Source organism: Giraffa tippelskirchi, chromosome 1 (genome assembly GCF_054371585.1).
Source record: "Giraffa tippelskirchi isolate mGirTip1 chromosome 1, T2T-mGirTip1v1.2.pri, whole genome shotgun sequence".
Classification (NCBI taxonomy): Eukaryota; Metazoa; Chordata; class Mammalia; order Artiodactyla; family Giraffidae; genus Giraffa; species Giraffa tippelskirchi.
The window spans coordinates 81,879,813-81,907,163 of NC_137275.1; the positions used below are offsets into that span (position 1 = coordinate 81,879,813).

At 38.0% G+C, this 27,351-nt stretch overlaps 2 protein-coding genes across 2 annotated transcripts in view; both read left to right on the forward strand.

The window, feature by feature from the left end:
- LOC145515526 (uncharacterized) overlaps positions 1-27,351 on the forward strand; it is a 180,459-nt gene that overhangs the window by 50,763 nt on the left and 102,345 nt on the right. The gene's annotated exons all lie outside the window — the stretch shown is intronic.
- Positions 11,450-15,685, forward strand: LOC145547067 (ubiquitin carboxyl-terminal hydrolase 42-like). The gene is made up of 2 exons (XM_081595702.1): positions 11,450-11,897; positions 15,291-15,685. Exons 1-2 carry the CDS (start codon positions 11,456-11,458, stop codon positions 15,296-15,298), a joined length of 450 nt encoding a protein of 149 aa, XP_081451828.1. The 5' UTR covers positions 11,450-11,455; the 3' UTR covers positions 15,299-15,685.

A 27,351-nucleotide genomic window follows, 5' to 3' on the forward strand; every position in this document is an offset into this window, starting at 1 on the left:
ATTTAAGGGATAAATTAATATATGCTCTCTTTGTGCAGAAGCTCAGAAACCAGATAAATGGAAAGGGCATTTTGCCAGTTTTCCAGACTATTGTAATCTTAGAGAAGCAAGAATGGAAGATTTGTTCATTTCTATTGAATAAGCATGAGAATATGGAACTTTGTATATAATAAATGTTATTTGAGTCATTCCATGGTAAATTTTGTCTGGTCTCAAAGGCAGTGTGAGGACCATCTTTCTGTAGAAAATATAAGAAAATGAACATTCTCTAGTAGTTGCTATCTTTTGATTGTAACAGACTTTGCCTCAGAATTGATAGGGCTTCGGTTTTCACTGAGTATACTAAAATATATCTTGAGGTTACTATTAAGAATTCAGGAATGCTTGTAAGGAAACATGAGAGTATTTCTCTGTGAATTGGTCTGCACCTTGGGTCCATGTTAATTTTAGATTTTGTACATTCAGGGAAACTCACCTTGTGCATATCTGCTTTAGGCTACAATGGCTATGGGAAAAAGTTTATTTTATAATTTTAGCAATATAGCTGCAGACAACTATAATTAGAAACACTAGGAATAATAACACTAGAAACAATGTACTGATTGTATAATTAGATGAAACCAAATTCTACTTAGAACTTACATTGAGATTTTGTCTGAGATATTCAAAGTGTTTGCTATTAATAATAAATTGTATAATGGTTATTCTTCAGGGCACAGACATAGAGACTCTCTCAAGTACCTGGACATTCTTTATATCTTATATCCTTGAATATTGTTTTTAGAACTAGACAGATGTTCTGGTAAGTGGCTGTATAATATATTCAAAATAGCATATCTGTAACTGTATATTAAAATGTCATTAAAGCAAATGTTTCAAGTAGTACATTTTGAGAACCTACTTTTATGTAGGCACTGTACCAAAAACTAGACACAAGTAACCCTGGGGATTAAATGCTATTTAGTTCAACTTAAATGGAAGGAACACAAGGAACTACAAATGTGATTTGCAAACTCTGAGCAAGTGTTAATTGGAGCAAGGATTGTACCCTGGGTGTCACTGACTGCCTATTCCTTCCCTAATCCATCACATAAGAAAAACATTACTACCTGTTTAAAATATGAGAGGCATAACAGGAAGTTGAAGCTAAACAAATAGTAGTTTTATGTAGTAAGTGTTGGGAATTAGACTCAGCAGGCTAACGTATGTCTTGGAATTACCTGGTAACACCACCACAGTTTCCCATGCCATGGCTTTGCTGATGTTTTCTTATCTGGAAAGTCTTTCTCCACTTCTCTGCCTGATAAACTCCCAATCTTCTTTTCTGTTTCTTCACTTTTTCTTTCAATCCTTTGAATAATTCATTGCTCCTATTATGTTCTCTTTGCAGTTTGTATCTATTAGAAAATTCTTGAATTATTGTTTGTCATTTAAATGTTCATATTCTTAGCTGGATTGTGACTTCCTAGAGGAACTCCTCAATGCCCTTCACAATTGTTGCTCATGGTTGGTGACTTAACAAAAGGATTATGAATATCTCTCCTTTACATGAATTAAAGGGATAGTATATTATAGAGGAAATAACTGTAATTGTGCAAGTCACTTAACAGGACCTCTATTTTCCCTTCTGTAAATTAAGGATATCAGGCAAGGTAATTTCTATTGTTATTTCAAAATTTTCTGTTGTCTTATGGATCCTCATGGTATGTTTTCACAGACAGTAGAAGGCATATATAGAAATCAGCTAAGTGATATGACCTTTTGCTATATTTTTTCATATTTCTACTGTGTCAAGCAATATTAGAATTCATATCTTCTCCATTATGATAAAAATGCCAACAGATAGAGCATAAGGAAGAAAGAGTAATTGTCTGAATGTAATTCTGACTTCCTTTTGCTGTAATAATTGAGAATTCATCAATAGAAAATAAACTTTCTATTATGATTTATGATAGATATACAGTTGATGTTCCTTATCAAAGGCTCATTTGAGACATAAAAATCATTCTCTATATTGATATATATCTTGGCATCTAAAAATAAGCTGTATCAGGAACTCTGTGCTCAAAATCATTTGAGTTTTATCTTCGCTATACTCTTGCTTTATGAGCATGGGCAAATCATATAAAACTAATAAACGTCTGTTTCCTACTAGATTTACGTAAAATTAGTCCATGTTAGGTCTTCTTTAAATTTACTTCCACCTCTAAAATCCTTTTATTTTAAAATTACACTATTAGATTGAAATGTTATGTGATTACAACATCATTTTAGGGATTTCTTTTAAAATGATATTATAGATGTTTGCTTTTAAAAATAAACAAAGTAAAAATATTATTTCCATTCATTTTGTCAATTAAAATTACAGATATATTGAAAATGGCTTGATACACATAAAGCAGAAAATAGTTTCACCTAAATGACCCTAAGTAAATAAACCATGATTACTTGCCATGTACTCATCTAAAATGCTTGATTTCAAGAGCTCCAGGGCAGGGGGTGAAGGGTGTAATAAAGTACTTCTTGTTTGGCCAGAGTAATGTATTAAATACATTACAATAATTATTTTTTTCCCATAAGAACAAACCTCACACAATTTCTTGCTTTCAATGTCCTTCCTTAAATTCTTTGATGGCAAATCCTCAATGTTCTCAAAGAAAGACCATAAATTTGCAAGCATAAATATGATAATGCTTCCACAAATATGCACTGGAAGCCCATTGGATAGAGATGTGTTCTTGGTGCCTTTTAGCAAAAGGCCAATTTGACCTAGAATGTGTTGTTGAGGAAGTTCTGGTAGCTGATTCTCAGTCAAAGAAACCTGATGCACAAACTTCTGTAGAGTGCAAAATTTACTCAGGAAGGAACCCAAGGGAGACTTGGTGTGTTTTTACTACCCACTGAGATTGTTTAGAGTTGCTGGTGATAGGTAAATGATAATATCAATATCTCCTTAAATTAGCACAAATCTAGTTAAGAAGTTTAGGTGATAAGGAATGGGGAACCAAGGGCCAAAAATATTTTTTCTTCAAACAAGTTAATACTAGCTTGCTAAAGTGACTATTATAAGAGGTATTTATAGCGCAGTATAAACCATATCAGTGAATTAAGTTTTTTTTAACGTCAAAAGCTTTGGTTAATGTCTGGTTTAGAGCAGAGCTTAGTGCCTAAAAGCTGGTCAATAAACATTTTAGTACTGCTCTTTCCCAGTGATCTGAATTCAATAATGTTACCTTTCCAGAAACTGCAAAATGGAAAGTGAAAGAATGATTTATGAAGCCTGGCTATGCATGGCCAGCTAAGAGAGCTTTAACTGATGCTTTCAGGATTCTTTTTAATGAAGTACAAGTTGCCAAGATAAGTTTAGGTAAATGAAGACTCTGTCACATTATGTTATAGTGAGAGAAATGACAGACATAGCCCAGCAGATGGAGGTTAATGCAGAATGGTGGTGTCAAACAATGTAGTCTAGGTAACTGCACAGAGATGGAGCAGATGCATTCAGGTTATTATTGTAAACAAGTTCATAATACCACAGCACATTCATGGAATCCACTCAAATTAAACACAGCAGCCTTCTTTGTTTAAGTTGTCACTTAGCCTGCATGCAGATCATATTTCAGAGCCATCAATTCCTTTCAAGTAAAAGCTCTCATATTCAGTACCAAACTCTATTTAGATGGTACTGTTAACCTTAAAACTCCCAAGTGTTTTGCCTTTTCAGTAATGTCTTAAAGCAATGTCTTAATACTTTGTTGAGAATGTTACTTTCAAAGCTATGATTTACATGAGTGAATTGTCACCCCTCTTATCTCAGGTTTTTTCAGTCTGAATGTAAACTGGAAACCTGAATACAATGGATTGGAAGAACTCAGCTGTGTCCCTTAAGCAAAACAATAGGAACTGGGTCTGCGAATTTAAGATGTATTTGTGATTTCAGTTCAGTAAGGTCTAGGGCTTGACTTTGCTTGAAAGAAGTAATTGCCTTACACGCATCTTGAAATTCCTCTGTGGGAAGACCAGCTGGCCCACCCACTACATCTAGAAACAGTCAGTCAAGGATGGAAGGAGGAAGTTAATTGTTCTGTGACATGTGACATTGAACTTGCCTGACAAATATTTCATTTCCCTTATTCATTGAACTCCCACAGTGCTAGATTTCTTTGTATGTATAATTGCCAACCATCGCCACGTTGACAGAAAAGTATAGAAAGTATATATATATACATATATGCATTGACAAAAATTTGAAAAGTAAAAATGTATATATATATGTGTGTGTGTATGTTGTTGTGTCACCGTTATGTCCGACTCTTTGTGACCCCATGGACTGCAGCATGCCGGGCACCTCTGTCCCTCACCATCTCTTGAAATTTGCCAACTTCATGTCCATTGCATTGATGATGCCATCCAGCCGTCTCATCCTCTGACACCCTCTTCTTCTGCCCTCAATCTTTCCCAGCATCAGAGACTTTTCCAATGAGTCAGCTGTTTGCATCAAATGACCAAAATACTGGAGTTTCAGCTACAGCATCAGTTCTTCCAATGAGTATTCAGGGTTGAATACACATACACATGTAGACATACACACACAGACACAGAGATGTTGAGATGAAAAAAATAACCTTCACCTCAAGACTAAAGGTATTAGGCAACCACCATAAGAAAACTCCAAACTCCAAACTTTTAATTCTGACATTGAACAGAGAAATACTCCTAGGACTTTCTCATACTGCAAACTCAGCTGCAGTTAGAAATGTATGCACCACTCTTCTTACAAGAATTTGAGAGCAAATTCCTAGAGAGAAGATACTAGACTTTTGTGACAGTCATGGAGTTATATTTTTGCAATTGCATGTGGTACATGATGATGGTGGAGAAGGAAATGGCAACCCACTCCAGTATTTCTTGCCTAGAGAGTCCCATAGACAGAGGAGCGTGGTGGGCTGCTGTCCATAGGGTTGCACAGAGTTGGACACGACTGAAGCGACTTAGCATGCATGGATGCATTGGAGAAGGACATGGAAACCCACTCCAGTATTCTTGCCTGGAGAATCCCAGGGACGGAGGAGCCTGGTGGGCTGCCATCTATGGGGTCGCACAGAGTCAGACGCGACTGAAGTGACTTAGCAGCAGCAGCAGCATTATGATGGACTATACAGTGTTAACTGCTGAGTTTTAAAACTTTATTTCTGTACATTTTCTCAATATCTGACCTTGAAATGCTGCACTACTTTGGCTATTCTTATCCATACATTTCCTTTTTTCTTTCTTTGTTTAGATCCTAGGCATTGGAACTTCCAAATCTTTTATTATAGGCAGTAATAGAAGGTTGTGAGGAATGTTATGAATGGTAATTTGGGTCTAGGATTATCTACAAATGCCTACATGAAAGAGCAAAAATACACCCTTTACAAATCAGGCATTTTTTGCAGCTGGTAGATGCCAGATAAAGGGCCATCTGCGCAAGGATAAGCAAGGTAGTTCTGACTATTTCATTTCAAAATAAAATATTAGGGGGAAAGGACGATAGCCAAGCTCTATAATAGAACAGTTGGCACATATAAACATTTCACCACCCTTTCTCATCTCCCTTATTTAGAAGCCCTTGACCCAATTAAATCTTAGTTTGCTAACTGCAGGTATCAAGCATCTTCTACAATAAAGTTTTTTTCCCAGTAAATCATTTAAAGAAACAAAATGTAGACTCCAACACACGATAAAGAAAAAAAAATCCTCCAGCAGTATGTACAGACCTGTTCATTATGCACTCTTACATCACTTCTTAGAAGATTCCTGGTTCCACCTACCTAATAAGTTTCCCCTTTTAACCGTATTTTACAAAGATCTCACGATAAACACTATATTCTACTACTTTTTCTGACCAAAACATTGAATTAGGAAAAAATTACAATAGAGAAAATAATGACAATAAAGAGAAATTAGAAGAAGTGGGAATTAGGGTATACAAAAAAGCAGAGGTCTTAATCTCTAGGAGACCAACATACCAGCTGAGCTGGCTTTAGCCCTAGCTCCTTCTGAGTTTTCCTCGGCTGCTGGTTTCTTGTCTTCCCCCATGAGATGAATGTTATGCTTTTCCTGGAATTCATTTAGTTCTTTTCCCTTTGCCTAAAGTTGCTGTTGTCAGTGTCTCGATGATCCTCTGTATTATCTGCCTTCTGCATGTAGTTGCCCAAAAGGTTTCAAATAAGACACGCTGAACATCTAAATAATGGAAATCAGGTTTGAAAATATACCTATATTTCTATGTTCATTACAGTCCCCTTAAAGCATTACTCATATATCCTAAGACTCACCAAACCTTTGATTTCTCCTCTCAGTTCTCTTGGGCTCAGTTGCTATGAACCTTCAGGTCTCCAAGAGCCCTGTTGAGTATCAGTCCGGACTCTTCAAAGGTTTCCACTATGCCCAGCAGCTTTCTCTGCTTCAGTTGCACTGGCCTTTGTCATTTCCCTGAGCTCATCAGGCTCGCATGCTACAGCATTTCAACTCTGCTCTTACTACTGATGGAATGACTCACTCTCTTCATCTAGTTAACTTCTGCTTATCTTTCTAATCTCGTTTGAATTTCACTTCTCCTTCTAAGACATGCTCATGCTCAGTCGCTCAGTCGTGTCCGACTCTCTGCGACCCCATGGACTGTAACCCACCAGGCTCCTCTGTCCATGGGATTCTCCAGGCAAAAATACTGGAGTGGCTTGCCATTTCCTCCTCCAGGGGATCTTCCCGACCCAGGGATCAAACCTGTGTCTCTTGGATTGGCAGGCAGCCTTTTTACTGCTGATCCTTAACATAGTAAGATGCACTTACAGGGCCACGTGGCTGCTGCCTTGGGTCAAAGGTGAGTGAAGAAGCCAGGAAGGGGTTTTGGGTTCATCCCAAGGGGCGACTGTTGGGGGGTGGTCACTGAAGGTGCTCCATCATAGGCATGACTACAGTTTTTCAAAATGAGTTCTCTCTCTCATCTCATCCCTCCTATGTAGGCTGCTAGCTGCACAGACTCTATGATAACTGGTTCCGTACAGAGAATGATCAGAAAGACCACAAATTGCTGGTCCCCTCCCCCAGGCACCTCGAAAAACACCTGAAGTCTTCCCACTTGGAACTTGATTACACTTGATCACCAGGTACAGCCCGTCTTTGGCGGTTTCCTTGCTTTTAAACAGTATAATTAAGCCACATGAGCCATCTCTGTTTCAGGGGAGAAAGCGCGTTTATGCTTTGGTCCCAGGATCTCCCAATTTGGGTGACATTAGCTGATGACGTGAGCATCTTTGTGCTGGACCGTAACCAGGGTAAATGGCAACTCCTCTTCAAGACTCCTGCCCCTACCTTCGCTTCAGATGCCCCTTGCTCTCACAAAATGGGGAGAAAGTGAAACTTGAAAGGGTACCCCACATGAGGTCACGCTGTAAGAGGCCTCGGTGCCGGCGGGTGGCTGCAGGTGGCTCCCCCAAAGGCCGGACAGTGCCTTTGTCTGTGGAAAGTGGCCCCACAGTCAGCCTGTCACTTCAAACACCCTATGTCACCTGAGAAGTTTCTAAGAGATTGTGTGCTCACCTGGGGCAGAGCTTCCCCCTCCCTGCCCCTGCACACACACCTGCTTTTGGAAATGAACACCAGCTTCAGTCTCAGCTGGATCCTTGCTGACAAGCAGAAAGATGCTTCTGCCGGACATGCCTGCAAGGAGGGGAAGTGGGTCCATGTGCCAATAACCTCGGGTGGGACCATTTGGATCAGTGTTCCCAGGGGGTCCCACCAGGTGACCAACCTCTGTGCCTATGAGACCCCCGGGGGGCAGCTGCCTGTCTCTGATGATAGATGGATGGGTTGTTATGCTCGGTATAGCTTTGAAAGAGTCTGAAGCACTTTTTCCCTTTCCAAGGCCACATGCAGTCTGTGCACCTGGTTCTCTAATCAGACCCACCGGCCTGTGGCCACCGCCTTCCCTGGTGCAGGGAGCAGCTCAGGTCCCTGTTCTCGGGTCCAGTAAAGAGAATAAATGGGAAGTGGGCTTGGCCTGCCCTGCCGCCAGTGTGGCCATACGGCAGGACCAGCCTCTTATCCTTCTGAGCCGTGTTTCTCACCCTGTGGCACATCACATGGGTTCTGTCTACCCCCGTCTTCTGGGGCGTGGCCTGGCTCCTGTATCTGTGAAGCACCCCAGGTGATCCAATGTCCTTCTAAGACAGTCTAGATCAATTTAAGCTCTTCTGTATTTCTTTATCATAGCAATTGTAACAAGAGCACTTAATTTTTAAGTTTCTTAAAATATCAGTTTTCATCACTAAACTTTAAGCTGTGTGGTTTCAGGGGAAATGTTTGCTATACTCACTATTGCATTTCTAGGCTTATAAACTCACAGATGTATAGATGAATGAGTAAAATATTCTTGATATGTATTACCACTTTTAAAACTCAGTATATACTTACCTTAAGATTTGAAAATTAATCTGCACTCCTAGCTACCCTGAGTGTTAGCATTTTATAAAATGTTTATTAGGTAAGTTAAAATATGTAATTTATCTATATTTATTTTGCCAATAATAATGCCAGTATTTTTCTTATGTTCATTATTAGTTTCTCTTTTTGCCCTCACTGTGTTTGAAATTTTAATTATTTTAGTCATTGATTTATTTGAGCCCTATTTGTAAAGGATATTAGTCATTCATTATCAGATTCTTATAAAATATTTTTCCAATTTGTCATTTCCATTTCTCTGTCATTTAAATAGATTTCATTTTTTAGAGTAGTCCTAGGTTTGCAGAAAATATGAGCAGTCCTGTCCCTCCAATCTTCAGTTCCCCTATTATTAATATTTAGCATTAGTGTGGTGTATTTGTTACAACTGATGAACCAGTATTAATACATTATTATTAATTAAAGTTAAGAGCAAAGCTAAGTGTATAATGCCACTATTATAGTATCATATAGAGTAGTTTCACTGCCCTTAAAGTCCCTGTGCTCCACCCAGTCATCCCTTCCCTGCTCCTATCCGCACTATTCCATAGCTCAGCTGGTAGAGTGGAGAACTGTGGAATGGATATCTGTCATCTTCAGTTTCATTTGGTATACAGTCTTAGTTGGAATATGGACATTGCAATACTGTACATGCTGAAATCTATTTATGTGAGAAATTCCTTCCACCTACATGATTGTTAAATTTAATAAGACATTCTAACAGAATACAGTTATTTCTGTATCCTGCTTACTATATTCAAATAAGTTCCCTAATTCAAAAGTAAGCAGCCTGTGAGCAGGAATTGGCCATAATATACAAAATATGTCCAACCAGGAACTATATTTTTGTACACACCAAAGATCTTAGAATTGTCACCAAATGTATTTATTGGGTAAAACAATAAAAAGAATGCTTCAGACAAGCAAACAAAGCACATTAATAATTTCCGGAGATCTTTTCTCCTTTTGAGAACAAAGAGGGACTAAATAGCTCAATAGATTTTTTACCTCAGTCTTCTGAGCCAGAACACCAACAAAGTCCCAATGAACTATTCCTCATACTATATGGTATCAGTTCAGCTCAGTTCAGTCGCTCAGTCGTGTCTGACTCTTTGCGACCCCATGAACCACAGCACACCAGGCCTCCCTGTCCATCACCAACTCCCAGAGTTTACCCAAACCCATGTCCATCGAGTTGGTGATGCCATCCAACCATCTCATCCTCTGTCGTCCCCTTCTCCTCCTGCCCCCAATCCTTCCCAGCATTAGGGTCTTTTCCAATGAGTCAACTCTTTGCATGAGGTGGCCAAAATATTGGAGTTTCAGCTTCAACATCAGTCCTTCCAATGAACACCCAGGACTGATCTCCTTTAGGATGGACTGGTTGGATCTTCTTGCAGTCCAAGGGACTCTCAAGAGTCTTCTCCAACACCACAGTTCAAAAGCATCAATTCTTCAGCGCTCAGCTTTCTTCACCATCCAACTCTCACATCCATACATGACCACTGGAAAAACCGTAGCCTTGACTAGACGGACCTTTGTTGGCAGAGTAATGTCTCTGCTTTTCAATATGCTATCTAGGTTGGTCACTATCTTCCTTCCAAGGAGTAAGTGTCTTTTAATTTCATGGCTGCAATCACCATCAGCAGTGATTTTGGAGCCCAAAAAAATAAAGTCTGACACTGTTTCCACTGTTTCCCATCTCTTTCCCATGAAGTGATGGGACCAGATGCCATGATCTTAGTTTTCTGAACGTTGAGCTTTAAGCCAACTTTTTCACTCTCCTCTTTCATTTTCATCAAGAGGCTCTTTAGTTCTTTTTTACTTTCTTCCATAAGGGTGGTGTCATCTGCATATCTGAGGTTATTGATATTTCTTCCAGCAATCTTGATTCCAGCTTGTGTTTCTTCCAGCCCAGCATTTCTCATGATGTACTCTGCATATAAGTTAAATAAGCAGGGTGACATTATACAGCCTTGACGTACTCCTTTTCCTATTTGGAACCCGTGGACTGCAGCCCACCAGGCTCCTCCGTCCATGGGATTTTCCAGGCATGAGGACTGGAGTGGGTTGCCATTGCCTTCTTCATATTTGGAACCAGTATATATTATATTGTAGTACTGAAGGTATAGATGTTTAGGGTTAAAGGCTTCTGAATATTCTTTGATAGGAAGGTTTAAAGTGCAGGTTGGTCTTCCTGTCTGCTAACTTGCCTTTTCTTATCCCTCCCCATGATTTGGGCGCTTTTTCTTTGGAATCCTGAGACCCCTCCTACTAGACAGTTCCATCACAGTAAGCCTCCAACCCAGTTCTGTAATCATTTCATGTGTGTACTTGTCTTCATTGCTAGAATAAGAGCTCCTTGAGGACTGAAGTTATGGCTAATTCGAATTTGGTTTTTCTGTGTTCTCTGGCCCTGAGTTTGAACTAGAATTAAGTCCTCAATAACTTGGGCTCCCCATTTGAAACAACAAATAAAATATGAAAGAAATACTAAAATAGATTAAGGATGGGATATATTTCATTTTCAGTCATTGACATTCTCTCAAAATACTCATGTAACATTTTATATTGCATCTTTTCAGTTTCTGCAGAAAAATAAAGTGGTGAAAAGAGAGGCGGTTATGTTAAAACAAAGTGAGAGTGTTTGGGAGAGAGTTCTAAATTCATTATTTAAGAAATTATATTTTTGATTGTCCCCCGCCGGGCGGCTGGGCTGTGTGCGGCGGCGGCGGCGGCGGCGGCCGAGGGGGATGGAGCGAGCGCCGAGCCGGGTCAGCTCACTCATCTGTTCAGCACGTGTGGGGAGAGCTTTCCCTGTGCCAGGTCAGGGCGTACAAACAGGAACACGAGGGAGAGGAGCGTGGCAGGCAGGACGGCTCCCTGGAAACCAGCCAGAGGGTGCCCCGGGTGCTGGGGAGCTTCCAGGAGGGGTTCTCCCGTCTTGGGGGAGGGGGCTGTCCAGAGTTGAACAATGACCATAGTTGACAAAGCTTCTGAATCTTCAGACCCATCAACCTATCAGAACCAGCCTGGCAGTTCTGAGGCCGTCTCACCTGGAGACATGGATGCAGGTTCTGCCAGCTGGGGTGCTGTGTCTTCGTTAAATGATGTTTCAAATCACACACTTTCTTTAGGACCAGTACCTGGTGCTGTAGTTTATTCAAGTTCATCTGTACCTGAAAAATCAAAACCATCACCACAAAAGGAGCAAGCCCTAGGTGATGGCATTGCTCCTCCACAAAAAGTTCTCTTCCCATCTGAGAAGATTTGTCTTAAGTGGCAGCAGACTCATAGAGTAGGAGCTGGGCTCCAGAATTTGGGCAATACCTGTTTTGCAAATGCAGCACTGCAGTGTTTAACTTACACGCCACCTCTCGCCAACTACATGCTATCACATGAGCACTCCAAGACATGTAAGTGTCCTGTGTTATGTTGTGCGTGTGGTGTTGTGGTATGCTAACCTACTTTCATTTTTTTCTCTGAAATGAAAGTGAAGAATTAAGTCAAGAATTTGGTCATCACTAAGTTGGTTTCTTTTAGAAACCACAGAGGAAGACTCAAAGGTTTGCATTCAGGTTGCATAAAAAACATTTTGCGTGTAATTTAATCTGTGGAATTATTTAAAAAGAAACGTGTTTTTTCGGCATTGGGCGTTTCTAAATACACTGCTGACTTTCTACACTTGCTAAAAATTGTGCCATAAATATCTACTGCCAACAGCTTGGGACAAGCAGGGTTGAGTCCTGCCTCTCCTGGCGTCCATCCTGTGTCGAAGGCTTGATTCATTTACAGGCTTTAGGCGTGAGAGGAGCGTCTGGTCACAGCTCCTAACCCCTGGAAATTGGTGCAGGACTTTCCCTTTAGTGTGTGAGAGCTCAGTTTTCAACCTAGAGGGCAGGAAATTAGTTCAAACATGTTATGTCTTTAAAAACATGTTATGTCTTTCAAAGAGCATGTTTTACTTTAACTAGGGGAGAGGCAACTCAGTGGTCGACTGGTGAAATTCAGAATTTAGAACGTATCCATTTTTTGTTGAGGTTTTGAACTTCTACGTATAGTATTATAAATGCTCTTCACCTTTTATAAATGAAAACTCCCTGTTCTTTGATCTACATTAATGTGTATGTGTATGTTCAGATGCTAGTCCTTCATTATTAGGGTGAGAAGAAAAAGCCCTTGATTTCTTTCTGAATAGTTCTTTACTTTTTTGTTTTTTTGATGGCTGGTGGGATCTTAGTTCTCCCACCGGGGATTGAACCCAGGCTCTCGGGAGTGAAAAGTGCTGAGTCCTAACCACTGGACCACAGGGAAATTCCCGAATAGTCCTTTACTTGATGGAGAATTTAGACGCATTCTTTTAAAACTTTTTCCCCCCAAAGAGCAAAATAATGGCTGTGTAAAGAATTGGGAAAGTACAGAAAATTTTAAAGTAACCAAAGGAAAATCACTGAGACTGTCAACCACCAAGAGGTGTTTGCTATGCCAGGGGGTTCAGATTACAGAAGGAAGATTCTCTTTGCCCTCGTTTTTTCCTTTTCCAAGTCCATAGTTGATAATTATGTTAATATGTAATAATTGATATAATTAACACGGACAGCTTTCTGATCATTTTTGCACTTACTAAAACTGGGGTGTGAATGAGAGTCCAGCGCTGGCACCTGGACATCGAGAGAGAGGGATGGAGACAAAGACGCAGCTGCTTGGGGTTTTCAGAGTCAGGTGCCCGTCTTTTACAGGCCATTGGTAGTTTTCCCTCGTTATCAATAAGCAATAAACTGCACATACTTAAAATACACAGTTTGATGCATCTTGACGTTTGTGCACACCCATGAAACAACCACCACAATGAACTCTTTCATCACCCTGGAAAGTCTCAGTACGGCTTTGAAATCAGTCCTTCCAGCCCTTCCTGCCTCGCATTCCTTCCAGGCCATGCAGCCACTGATGGGCTTTCTGTTTTATTGCAGATGAGTTTGTATTTCCTAGAATGTCATATATGGGGGATTACACAGTATTTATGTTTGTATTGCCTGGCTTTTTCACTCAGCACAGTTATTTCAGTATCATTCTGTGCTGCTGCCAGTATCAGCAGTTACTTTTTATTGCTGAGTAGTATTCCATTGTATGGATTAATGTACCACAGTTTGTTTCTCCATTCACCTGTTGACGGACCTTTGGGTTATTTCCCTTTCGGGGCTGTCACAAGTGAAGCTGCTGTGAGGTTTCTGTAAGGACGTGTGTTCATTTCTTGTGGGTAAGCATCTAGGAGAGGAATGGTTTGGTCCCATAATATGGGTATGCTTGACTTTAAGATACTTCCAAACTGGGAAGAGGATTATGAGATTTTACCTTCCCACCAGCAGTGAATGAAAGTCATTTTGCTCCACATCTTCCCTGATCCTTGGTGTGGTCAGTCTTTCTAATTTTAGCAACTCTTAACAGGTGTGTGATGGTATCTTACTGTGGTTTGAATTTGCATTTCTGTAATGAATAATGGTGTTGAACATTCCTCCATATGTTCAGCAGCTGTGTATTTGCTTTGCCCAAGTGCTTGCTCCTATCTTTGGCCTGATTTAAAATTGGATAGTTCTCTTCTTGTTGAGTTTTGAGAGTTCTTTATATATTCTGGATAGAAGTCCTTTATCCAGTACATGATTTGCAAGCGTTATTTCTCAAACTGGAGAAAATAGTCTCTTCACACTGTCTTTCAAAGAGCATGTTTTATTTATTTCAGTATTTTTCTTTTTTTGTCAGTTGTGCTCTCAATGTTGTATTTAAGAAATCTTTGCCTAACCAGAGGTCGCAAAGATTTCCTCTATTGGTTTTTTTTTTAAGCAGTCTTATACTTTTAGTTTTTATGTTTAGGTCAGTGATCCATTTTGAGTTAATTTTTGTCTGGCATAGAGTTCATGTTTTTCAATATGAATATCCAATTGTTCCAGTGCTGTTTATTCAAAAGATAGCCCTTTCTCCACTGAATTATTTTTGTACCTTTGTCAAAAATCAATTGATCATATCCGTATGGATCTGTTTCTGACCTGTTTTGTTACACCGATCCACTATCTGTCTTGACTCCATAACACAGTGTTTTTTTAAAAATTATTTCTTTTATTTATTATTTGCATTTTTGACTGCACTGGGTCTCATTGCTGCACCGGCTTTCTCTATTCGGAGCGAGCGGGGCCTGCGCTGTAGTTGCGGGGCTGGTGCTTCTCATGAGGTGGCTTCTGCTTGCAGAACACAGCTCTAGGGCACTCCGGCTTAGTTGCACCACAGCCTGATAACAGCAGTGTCTGGTTACTATGTATTTAAAAGTTTTGAAATTAGGTAGCTTTTCCAACTTTGCTCTCCTTTTTCAAAGCTGTTTTGGCTGTTCTTGGTCTTTTGCATTTCCAAATTAACTTTGAAATCAGTTTGTCAATTTCTACAAAAAAGCCTCCTGAGAGTTTGCCAAGGATTGTGTTGAATCTGTAAATCAGTTTGAGATGAATGACATCTAAACAGTATTGTCTTCTAACCCACAAGCAAGATGTACGTCTCCATTTATTTAGGTTCTCTTTGGTTTTTCTTAGCACTGTTGCATAGTTTTCAGGATATAAATATAATGTGCACATTTTAAAATCTGATTTATTGCTAAGTATTTCATATTTTTGAAAGCTATTATAAATGGTAATATATATTTTGACCTTCAAGTTTTGATTGTTTATTGCTAGAACGTAGAAACGCAGTTGACTCTTGTTTATTGATCTCGTATCCTACAAGCTTGCTAGCTCCTTAATTCTAGTTCTGTTTTTTTTTTAATACAGTTACCTGATTGGTTACCCATGTGATTGCTTAGAGGCATGTTATTCAGTTGCAGATGTTTGGAGATTTTTCAGAAATTGTCCTGCTACTGATTACTAATTTAATTCCATTGTGGTCAGAGAAGATATTTTTATTGTTTGAATCCTTTGAAACTTGAGACTTGTTTTATGCACTAGAATGTGGTTTAGTTCGTTAAATATTCCATGTGTACTTAATAAGGATGTGTATTCTGCATTGGTTGGAGTTTCTATAAGCACTGATTATGTTTAGTTAGTTGATAATGTTGTTAAGATAAGTCTTTTATGTCCTTACTGCTTTTCTGTCTACTTGTTTTATCAAATTTTGGGAGAGATACACTGAAATAAAATACATTGAATAAAAAAAAAAAAAAAAGAAATTATATTTTTATAGTCATATTTACATCTAGTAGTTTTACATCTTCCAAACTCATGAATTTGTTAGCTGCAGCTCTATTATCCAATATGAAAAGACCCTCACACATTCTTGAAAAGTATGATTATCATGATATATAAACATCATTGTTCTAGACATTACAGTTTATACAAGGTTTGTTATAACTCATAAACTCACAGATTTTTTTCTTTCTCCAGAAGGAAAGTATGTTAAAATACATGAAATTTAAAATATTTTATTATTTTATTGGTGTTTCTTCCTTAAATAAATCATTTTTTTTCTTATCTATGTACCCTATCAACACACATATAATAAAACAGCTGCTCTGTATTGAGTACATATGATAAGCCCTGGGTAGATGGGCATTTTGTATCATTTCATCAAGTTCCCTCAAAAAATCTGTTAGGAAACATTGTATTTTCTCATTTAAGAGATAAAGATGGTAACGATAACCCTATACGCGAGACAGAATAAGAGACACAGATGCATAGAACAGTCTTATGGACTCTGAGGGAGAAGGTGAGGGTGGGACGTTCTGGGACAATAGCATTGAAACATGTATATTATCATATGTGAAACAGAACACCATTCCATGTTCGATGCATGAGACAAATGCTCAGGGCTGGGGCAATGGGATGACCCAGAGGGATGGGATGGGGAGGGAAGTGGGAGGGGCGTTCAGGATGGGGAACACATGTAAACCCATGGCTGATTCATGTCAATGTATGGCAAAAACTACTACAATATTGTAAAGTAATTAGCCCCCAACTAAAATAAATAGATTTATTAAAAAAAAAAAGATAAGAAAATCAAAGCTCAGAGAGACTAAATTGCCCAGTGTTATGTAACTAACATAGTAACATAAGAATTTCAAATTTAGTATGTCAAATGCAAATTCTTTGGGAAAAAAAAAAAGACTCTCTGACTAAAAAGAATACTGACTGATTGTCCAAAACAAAGTCTGACTTAAAAGGGCCACTGATGAACTGACATTGTTTAATAGACTAAATCTAAAAATCTACAGCACAGTGGGGCTTCCCTGGTGGCTCAGTAGTCAAGAATCCGCCTGCAATGCAGGAGACATGGGTTTGATCCTAGGATTGTGAAGACCCCCTGTAGAATGAAATGGCAACCCACTCCAGTGTTCTTGCCTAGGAGATCCCATGGGCAAAGTAGCCTGGTGGGCTACAGTCCATGGGTTTGCAAAAGAGCTGGACATGACTCAGGGACTAAAACTCCAAGAACACAGCACAGGGAGTGAAGATCTTTACTTTAGTTATATAGGATGAATGCCCTGATTTAGTCACCAATGAGTTTATAATACTATGAATTCATTTCTTTACTTATTCTACATACTAAATTGTCCCTTTCCTCTCATTTCTGTGAAATTTTAATGTAATGTTTGCTAGTTATGAGCATGGGTCATGGAGCAAGATTTCGAGGCTTGAATGCCAATTTTGCTAGTTTTTAGGTTTTGACTTCAGGCAAATTACTTCACCTCTCTGGGGCTCAATCTCCACATCCATGTAAAATGAAATAACAGCACCTATCTTGTAGTGTTGTTTTAAGGTTAATTTAGTTTTTATATTTAATGTGCTTAGAATATTGTCAGGGAATTAGAAGAAATCAAAAAAATCTGTTTTTTCTTATCCAAAATAACAGAATCCTAGTTTGGATTGTATATAACAAGTGTGGGAGAAGGAAAGGATGGAGAGTGAAAAGGAAAGAAAGCAACACAATATACAGAAAGCTTCAGCAGAAGGAAAATAATTCAATGAGACCACAAAGGCATAGTCTCATTTATTGTAAGTTTTTATTTCAAAATGTGCTGCCCCCAGCAGTGACTCTCTACCAGAAGTCTAATCTCCATTCAGTTTCTGGTTGTGGCCTGATGGGCAGGAGTGCCCTGGTGACAAGCCATGGCAGACCTTCAGTAGCAATTAACCATTTCCTCGGGGCTTTCTGTTCCACCCAGCATTCTTTATGCTGCCTTGGCAGACCTTTGGGTCCCATAGAAATTCCATTCTACTTTTCTGAGGTTTTGGCCTAGCTCTGTAGTGTCCTCTATATGCACTGTTATATAGATCTTGAGAGGGCTTCCCTGGTGGCTCAAATGGTAAAGAATCTGCCTGCAACGCAGAAGACCTGCTCTCAGTCCAGTATGCTTGTCTGGAGAATGCCATGGACAGAGGAGCCTGGCAGGCCACAGTCCATTGGGTTGCAAAGAGCTGGACATGACTGAGTAACTAATATCTATAGGTTTGAAGGGGGATGTCAGCCTGAATTCGAGTACCTTCATTTTTCTAGTTCTGTCACTGGTGACACTGTCAAAAGCTGTTGTCTTCTAGATCCCTCTGCATCTGCCTGGAGCCCATGTTCTCAACTTCTAGCCTTAGTTAGAATAAGAAAATGTTCTCTGGGGAAGCTGAGGATGCTCAACTTGTCTCTGAAATTTTACTCCCTTCAGTCCTTTTTTCCACAGCCTCTGATGCCTTTTGTATCTATATTCATCAAACTTTTTTACTTGTTCTCAGTCAGAGCATTTGTCTACTATGATCTACTCTTAAGATTTTGTTTTAGTCTCCATATATATATTTAGTGCAGTACTTTCCAGTTCTATGACTTTTTCTATGACTTTGTCTATGACTCAGTTTCATGTCTATGAAATGGGGCTAATTATAGCAGGTATCTCAGAAAATTGAGGGGGACTAAATAGATATATGTGTGTGTGTGTGTGTGTGTGTGTGTGTTTATGTGTGTATATATATGCCCACATACACATACATTGCTTATAGTACTGTTTGGCACATAGTAAAAATGAGAAAATAAACAGTAGTTATTATTGAAGACTTCAGAAGACTTTTTTTGTGCATACAAGATAGTCTTATACTTCATATACTGATTTGAAATAGCTTTGACTTTAAATAAATTAAGTAGTAGTTCTTAACATTATTAGACTCAGGGTACCCCCACAGTTAGAGCAATTGCTAATGAACTGTTTACTAACTTGAAATCCTACATAATAATATAACCTACATCTAAACACAGTTACAGAAAAATTACAGTCCTGAAACTGAAATATAAATATAAAATAAAAGTAACCTATAGTAAATAAAAATGAATTTCAATATAAACATAATCAAGCATGAGTATACTTGAAGACAAAAATGTAGTCAGATGTTTTTATCCACTTATAATGAGTAAATTTGAATTTAAAAGACGATCAGGATACTTTTCATTAAGGATACAGAGAAATAAAAAGTACAGAAGCATAAGATATTGGAATAAAACCAGATTTATAAGCAATAACATACTACATTTATAAGAAAAAGAAGAAATAACTCCAACTGGAGTAGAATTTAGATGCCAAGACACATCACTATTGAAGTAGATAAAAAAAGAAAAAAAAAACCTGAGGTATTCCATTCATTCAAATGTACTGGGTGGTATTTGCATGTGTAATGTCATTTATAAATTATTTTATGTTATGATATGATTACAGTAATAGAAATATATCACAGACAACCCAAGATGAAGCATAAACCTCATCTCTAAATGTCTAGGCAGGACATATGAATGTCAATGGAGAAGCTCTATACAGTCAGCAAAAACAAGACTGGGGCTCAGATCATGAACTCCTTATTGCCAAATTCAGACTTAAATTGAAGAAAGTGGGGAAAACCAATAGACCATTCATGTATGACCTAAATCAAATCCCTTATGACTATACAGTGGAAGTGAGAAATAGATTTAAGGGACTAGGTCTGACAGACAGAGTGCCTGATGAACTATGGACGGAGGTTCATGACATTGTACAGGAGACAGGAATCAAGACCATCCCCAAGAAAAAGAAATGCATAAAAGCAAAATGCTGTCTGAAGAGGCCTTACAAATAGTTGTGAAAAGATGGGAAGTGAAAAGCAAAGGAAAAAAGGAAAGATATACCCATTTGAATGCTGAGTTCCAAAGAATAGCAAGTAGAGATAAGAAAGCCTTCCTCAGCGATCAATGCAAAGTAATAGAGGAAAACAACAGAATGGGAAAGACTAGAGATCTCTTCAAGAAAATTAGAGATACCATGGGAACATTTCATGCAAAAATGGGCTCAATAAAGGACAGAAATGGTAGGGACCTAACAGAAGCAGAAGATATTAAGAAGAGATGGCAAGAATACACAGAACTGTACAAAAAAGATCTTCACAATCCAGATAATCACGATGATGTGATCACTCACCTAGAGCCAGACATCCTGGAATGTGAAGTCAAGTGGGCCTTAGAAAGCGTCACTACGAACAAAGCTAGTGGAGGTGATGGAATTCCAGTTGAGCTATTTCAAATCCTGAAAGATGATGCTGTGAAAGTGCTGCACTTGATATGCCAGCAAATTTGGAAAACTCACCAGTGGCCACAGTACTGGAAAACATCAGTTTTCATCCCAATCCCAAAGAAAGGCAATGGCAAAGAATGCTCAAACTACTGCACAATTGCATTCATCTCACACGCTAGTAAAGTAATGCTCAAAATTCTCCAAGACAGGCTTCAGCAATACGTGAACCGTGAACTTCCAGATGTTCAAGCTGGTTTTAGAAAAGGCAGAGGAACCAGAGATCAAATTGCCAGCATCCACTGGATCATCAAAAAAGCAAGAGAGTTCCAGAAAAACATCTATTTCTGCCTTATTGACTGTGCCAAAGCCTTTTACTGTGTGGATCACAATAAACTGTGTAAAATTCTGAAAGAGATGGGAATACCAGACCTCCTGAACTGCCTCTTGAGAAACCTGAATGCAGGTCAGGAAGCAACAGTTAGAACTTGACATGAAACAACAGACTGGTTCCAAATAGGAAAAGGAGTACATCAAGGCTGTATATTGTCACCCTGCTTATTTAACTTATATGCAGAGTACATCATGAGAAACGTTGGGCTGGAAGAAACACAAGCTGGAATCCAGATTGCTGGGAGAATTATCAATAACCTCAGATATGCAGATGACACTACCCTTATGGCAGAAAGTGAAGAAGAACTAAAGAGCTTCTTGATGAAAGTGAAAGAGGAGAGTGAAAAAGTTGGCTTAAAACTCAACATTCAGAAAACTAAGATCATGGCATCTGGTCCCATCACTTCATGGCAAATAGATGGGGAAACAGAGGAAACAGTGGCTGACTTTCTTTTTGGGGCCTCCAAAATCACTTAAGATGGTAACTGCACCATGAAATTAAAAAGCACTTGCTCTTTGGAAGAAAAGTTATGACCAATCTAGACAGCTTATTTAAAAGCAGAGACATTACTTTGCCAACATAGGTCCGTCTAGTCAAGGCTATGGTTTTTCCTGTGGTCAGGTATGGATGTGAGAGTTGGACTGTAAAGAAAGCTGAGCGCGGAAGAATTGATGCTTTTGAACTGTGGTGTTGGAGAAGACTCTTGAGAGTCCCTTGGACTGCAAGGAGAATCAACCAGTCCATCCTTAAGGAGATCAGTCCTGGGTGTTCATTGGTAGGACTGATTTTGAAGCTGAAACTCCAATAGTTTGGCCACCTGATGTGAAGATCTGACTTATTTTAAAAGACTCTGATGCTGGGAAAGATTGGGGGCAGGAGGAGAAGGGGATGACAAAGGATGATATGGTTGGATGGTATCACCGACACAATGGACATGGGTTTGGGTGGACTCTGGGAGTTAATGACGTACAGGGAGGTCTGGTGTGCTGCGGTTCATGGGGTCGCAAAGAATCGGACACGACTGAGTGACTGAACGGACTGACTGACAGGTCATGAAAACATTTTTCTTTGTTCAATGGGTAAATATTCACATTCTTTATTGTTATATCCAATCAGAATTAATATCAGTTTTACTGGTAGAAAAGCTGGATATAAGAAATCTCTGTTAAGCCAGATGTTAACAACTGAGCAGCTAGACTGTTGAATGCTGGTGGAGGTCCTGGTAGAGGTATGTGCTTAGGAGAATCAGGGAAGTTTTTGTGTTCCTTTAAGCGAGAGGTACAGTATTATAAGAACCAATACAGCTGCACCAAGTTCAACAATATGAACCCCAGCCTTCATTGTATGGGCCTGTGGTGACCTTTAAAGTATCAAGCATTCGCATCCCCTGCCAAGTAAATGTCAGTATTGTCTTCTCAGTTATGATGACTAAACAAATATGACCGCAGAAATTATCAGGTAATCCTCGGAGGGGGGGGAGGGGAGTGGGAAGCATAACACATTATGCCAGTTATAGTAAAATTAATCTTATGTAATATCTGTTAATGAAAAGCAACACAAAATGTTGACAGATTTATCCATTTAATGTATAATCCACTACTAGTGAGAATTTTTTTTTATGAAAGTAAGTGTCTATATTTTTCTTTTCATAAGAAATATTTGTATGCTATATGCTGCTGCTGCTGCTGCTAAGTCACTTCAGTTGTATCCGACTCTGTGTGACCCCATAGACGGCAGCCCACCAGGCTCCCCCGTTACCGGGATTCTCCAGGAAAGAACACTGGAGTGGGTTGCCATTTCCTTCTCCAATGCATGAAAGTGAAAGTGAAAGTGAAGTCCCTCAGTCGTGTCCGACTCTTCGCGACCCCATGGACTTCAGCCTACTAGGCTCCTCCGTCCATGGGATTTTCCAGGCAAGAGTACTGGAGTGGGGTGCCATTGCCTTCTCCTTGTATGCTATATATATTCACATAATACATAAGTTCTACATATATTAACATGTGTGATCTGGTGACTACAGCATAACAAACTGATAATAAATCCAATAGTCTTCTAATGTTACCTGAGCAAAAAATAAGGTTATTTTAGGTATCATCTTCCTGTTGATGCCTGAGACAGTTGCTTCTACATAGAGCAATTTAAGACCAGGAATAATTACTACTGCATCAGTTGAATGCTACAGACATTCCTCAGATTAGAAATCCACAGCTAAAATTATCAAGTCATAAGCAACATATTTCAGCACAACTATAGTAATCATTTACACATGGTGTGGAAGAAATGTTATTTCAAATTCATTTCTAAATAAGAAATTTTGACAATCAAGTGGTCTGCTTACTTTCATTTTCAGAAAAAGGTAAAAATTATTATTTTCTTATCTTATTCACTTGTAAAATGTAAACATTTAAGATCATTCTGAGAAATAGGTGTTACTTTCCCAATCTTAACATAGACATCAGTTTTGTTATCATACAGTACAAGACTTATCTACAGTATGCTCATTATTTTTACCACAAATACAAAATGGGACACATTTAAAAAAAAGAAAAATAATAGAAAATTTCCTTAATAGAATTAACACTTGAAAACTTAAAGTGAGTAAATACTGCTGGTTATAAATGACGTTTTAAGGGATCATTACATTTGTGTGTTATGGTTACTACTTTCTCCTGATCTTCATATATATATACTTTTAAATATATATGTAATTTTGCATCTAGATTATTCAAAAACTATTTTTATCACATACTTTTGGGGGAATAGTTCAATGAAATAAAATTAAATAACATATTAACTGTCCTGTAATTTTCAAATACTAATTCAAGTCCAGGATAAGAAAAATTCAAAGATCACAAAAACTTTTTCTCTCATTCATGAGCCCTAGCCCTTCACTGACCTTATTAGAGGCAACTATAATTTCTATGCTATCTTAAAAGTATCATTCCAGAAATATTTTATGAATATACAGAATATTAATAAATGTATTAATAGAAAATGGTTATCCTATTTACCTCTGAGCTAGCTATTTGCTTTTTTTGACTCCTGGAAATTTGGTAAACCATTTTATTAACTGCATCCTCCCCCTTTGGGAATAAAAATCATTGGAGAAAGTCACTTGCTTTTTAGAATATTTGATCAAAATGAGAAGAGAAAGTTGGGTCATGAAAAACTCAGATCTGCCTAGTTCCCAAGTTATGAATAAATGGACAGAATCAGAAAAGGAGGAAGTGAACAAAAAGGATATAAAGTGAAGCAAGTTATATACCCCAATTAAAAAAAAATATAGCACTCCTCCAAAGAATAATCGAAGCTTTAGATGTTCAATAATTATTGTTGTTTGATAAATGAATGAATGAGTTTGTTGAACTCCAAGAGAGGCTACTGAAACATTCTTCTTTGTGTCAACATCTGGTTCAATATGTCTATAACTCAAACACACCTAAAAATAAAATCTCTGTGGATGAAGGATAGGAAGTTGACAAGATTAAAGCCTTAACCAGGCAGTGGAAACCCAGAGATTTGTAATGGTCATAAAAGGCTTGATATTCAGGTTAAAACCTGCTATCACAAAATATGTGAGAGTCACAAAATACTATTACTTGGGCCTACATTTTAACTTATGGAATTTTTCTGAAATTTATGGCCATCCCCAGGACAGACATTTTCAGTTGTGACTCTCAATTTTTCCTCTTTTTAGATAAAGATTTTACATTTAATATCAAAAGACCATAAGCTCAAAATTTTCCCTGCTGAAGTGATATTTGAAGGTAAATTTATTGTACCTGACAAGGACCAGATTTATAGCCCTGGTACTTGAATCATTTTGCTATACTCAGATATAATACAAATTTAACTTCAACCCTGTTTTGATAGCATAGAACTATTTCTGAAAGTACCTTATCTAACTGCTGTTTCTCCCCTAATCAGACAATAATTGGCTTTCTGTACCTGTCACTCTCATATATGTGTGTCTAGCTTCCCTGGTGGCTCAGACAGTAAAGAATCTGCCTGCAATGTGGGAGACCTGGGTTCGATCCCTGGGTTGGGAAGATCCCCTGGAGAAGGGAACAGCTACCTACTCCAGTATTCTGGCCTGGAGAATTCCATGGACAGAGAAGCCTGGCAGACTACAGTCCATGGGGTAACAGATAGTCGGACATGACTAAGCAACTCTCACTTTCATCATAAGAATAAACTTTATTACCCAGCAATTCCATTTAGTATTCTCACTTACACTTTACAAAATTCACTTTTTAGAATTTTGCAAAGTTCTTCAGAATGTTCGAGGAAGAGCAGACCCTTTTCTTTTCTTTTCTTTCTTTTTTTTTTTTTTTACAGTCACAGACTCTAACCTAATTGGACTTGTAGGTTTTTTCACTAAAACTTGATGGGGAAGAGAGGGATAGGTTATATCTTTTTCCTTTGGTTCTCATTTGGGATATAATCAAGATGATTGGTAAAGAGCCCTGTCTCTTGAGTCATGAAGATATAAGTTCTAATTCATTCTCCACCATGCATTAACAGATATTTAACATCTGTGTTTCAGTTTCTCTCTCTTGAAATTTACATAATAGTATCTGCTTCAAGTATATTTTTTTATAAAGTTTAGATAATCAAATATCAAGAGGTTAGGATCAGTTCAATTCAGTTCAGTCACTCAGTCATGTCTGACTCTTTGCGACCGCATGGACTGCAGCATGCCAGGCCTCCCTGTCCATCACCAACTACCAGTATTTACTCAAACTCATGTCCATCGAGTCGGTGATGCCATCCAACCATCTCATCTTCTGTCGTCCCTTTCTCCTCCTGCCTTCAATCTTTCCCAGCATCAGAGTCTTTTCAAATGAGCCAGCTCTTTGCATCAGGTGGCCAAAGTATTGGAGTTTCAGCATTGGAGGTTAGGATAACATCAGGTTAAAAGGACTTAACAAAATAATAATGTGTGATGATAACTTTATGGATAAGAGTGAATATTACTTTGCAATGCATAAGTTAAGGTTGAATTTGTTAGTTTTAATTAGTTGTGAAATATTTGTAGTATACCCTTAATTACAAACAACAATAATAATAATAATAACTACTATTTATTAAGTACTTTATATCAGAGTTCTGGACCACCCAAATGTTTGAATAAGTACTTTAATTCTTGTTTAGTTCTGTATTGTAGAATATAACACAATGTTTTCCCAGTATCTGGCTGTTTAACACATAGACCATATTTGAGTATAAGTGGACAGCAATCTTAAATTTACTCTCCTGATAGTTGTGAAGGTGCGTCTGAAACATGTGCTTCCATTCCTCCGTTGTTCTAACATCTATCCCTTAGAAATCCACTACAAAGAATGAATCCTTCTGGCCTCACTATCAAATTGCTCTTAAATAATTAAGAGTTTAGGGTGATGATATCAAGCGATGTTGAAGTCTCTAAAACTCATGGCTGCATTTGTAATAAGGAGTATATAAATATGACTGCAATTAATAATTCACATGTCTATCCATTCATTCATTTCAATCTTTGTTTGAATAGTTAATTAAGGGCCAGGCCCTGCAGTTGACACTGTATCTTGGAAATTCCTTCCTGATATCAATTTAAATAATAATAATGCTATTCTGAAGAATTAATATGTGCTCACATTTTGGAATTGATTGGTCTTTTCTGTGTTGGTTGCTAAGAGTTTTTATTCAAATCTGAGGCTCACCTTAGAGCAGGCATTTTAGTCTAAGGTCATTCTGGCTCTATTACTCTTTGTAATATTATTTTATTTTCCCTTTGTCTCATTTTGAAATGTTTTATTTTACTTATTTATTTGTTTTTGGCTGTGCTGGGTCTTTGCTGCTGCATGGGGTTTTCTCTAATTGTGGCAAGTATAGGTTATTCTTTAGTTGTGGTGTGTGGGGCTTCTCATTGTGGTAGCTTCTCTTGTTTCAGAGCATTGGTTCTAGGGCACTCAGGCTTCAGTAGTTGTGGCGCATGGGCTCTAGTTGCAGCTCCCAGGCTTGAGAGTACAGTCTCAATATTTGTGGCGCATGGGCTTATTTGCTCCACAACATGTGAGATCTTCCCAGATCAGAGATTGAACCCATGTCTGCCACATTGGCAGGCAGATTCTTTACCACTGAGCCATCAGGGGAGCCCTTGAAATGTTTTAAAATTTTACTTCTAATCTTCATACTTATGTAAGTCAGCTTTAATACATCTATGGAAGAAGTCAGAAATAAATAAATGCAAATATTAAATATACATCAAATATAATTTAAAATGGAGAAAATAAATGCCAATGTAAAAATTAAGCATTCAGTGGTTACACTGATAAATAATTTTCTGGTGTTTCTTATCAAAAACATTGCTACTTCGTACATTTCTGATGTTAATACTCGAATGTAATAAAAGAATATTTGCCAAAAACAAATGGCATGAACATACTACAGTTTGTTTAATACACCAGGAATGAAATGGGATCATCACAGAAATCATAAAATAGGTCAAGATATTTAAAAATGGTATCATTTTGTTGGTTAAATACCGAAAATACACATAAGCAATTTCTGAGATTCTGCAACAATATTAGACATGAGAGAAAAGTAAAGGAAATATCTTTCATAAAGAGGAAGATATTGCTATGCTTACTTAAAATAAACATTTAGTACTTTCTTTGTATATTTACAGAAAAAGTCAATTTTTATCTGAAAACTGTGTTATTAGGCAACCAGAAATTGCAAGGGCAAAAGTAAAGAGTGTAAATAAGGGGAAAATGTATTGAGATTGCTTAAATAAACTGTTAAAACTAAAGGTATAGGATATTGAAAGATTGACTAGTATAATTTTAATCTTTAACTTATTTGAGTACTCTCAGGGGAATACCAATTCTTAAAAAAGTAAAAAGGCATCACCCTTGAAATTAAAGCTCTAACAAAATCTGGGAAAAAAGTA

What these genes read in the sequence shown, in the direction of transcription:
- LOC145547067 (XM_081595702.1), top strand. Translation starts at nt 11,456, where the DNA reads ATGACCATAGTTGACAAAGCTTCTGAATCTTCAGACCCATCAACCTAT.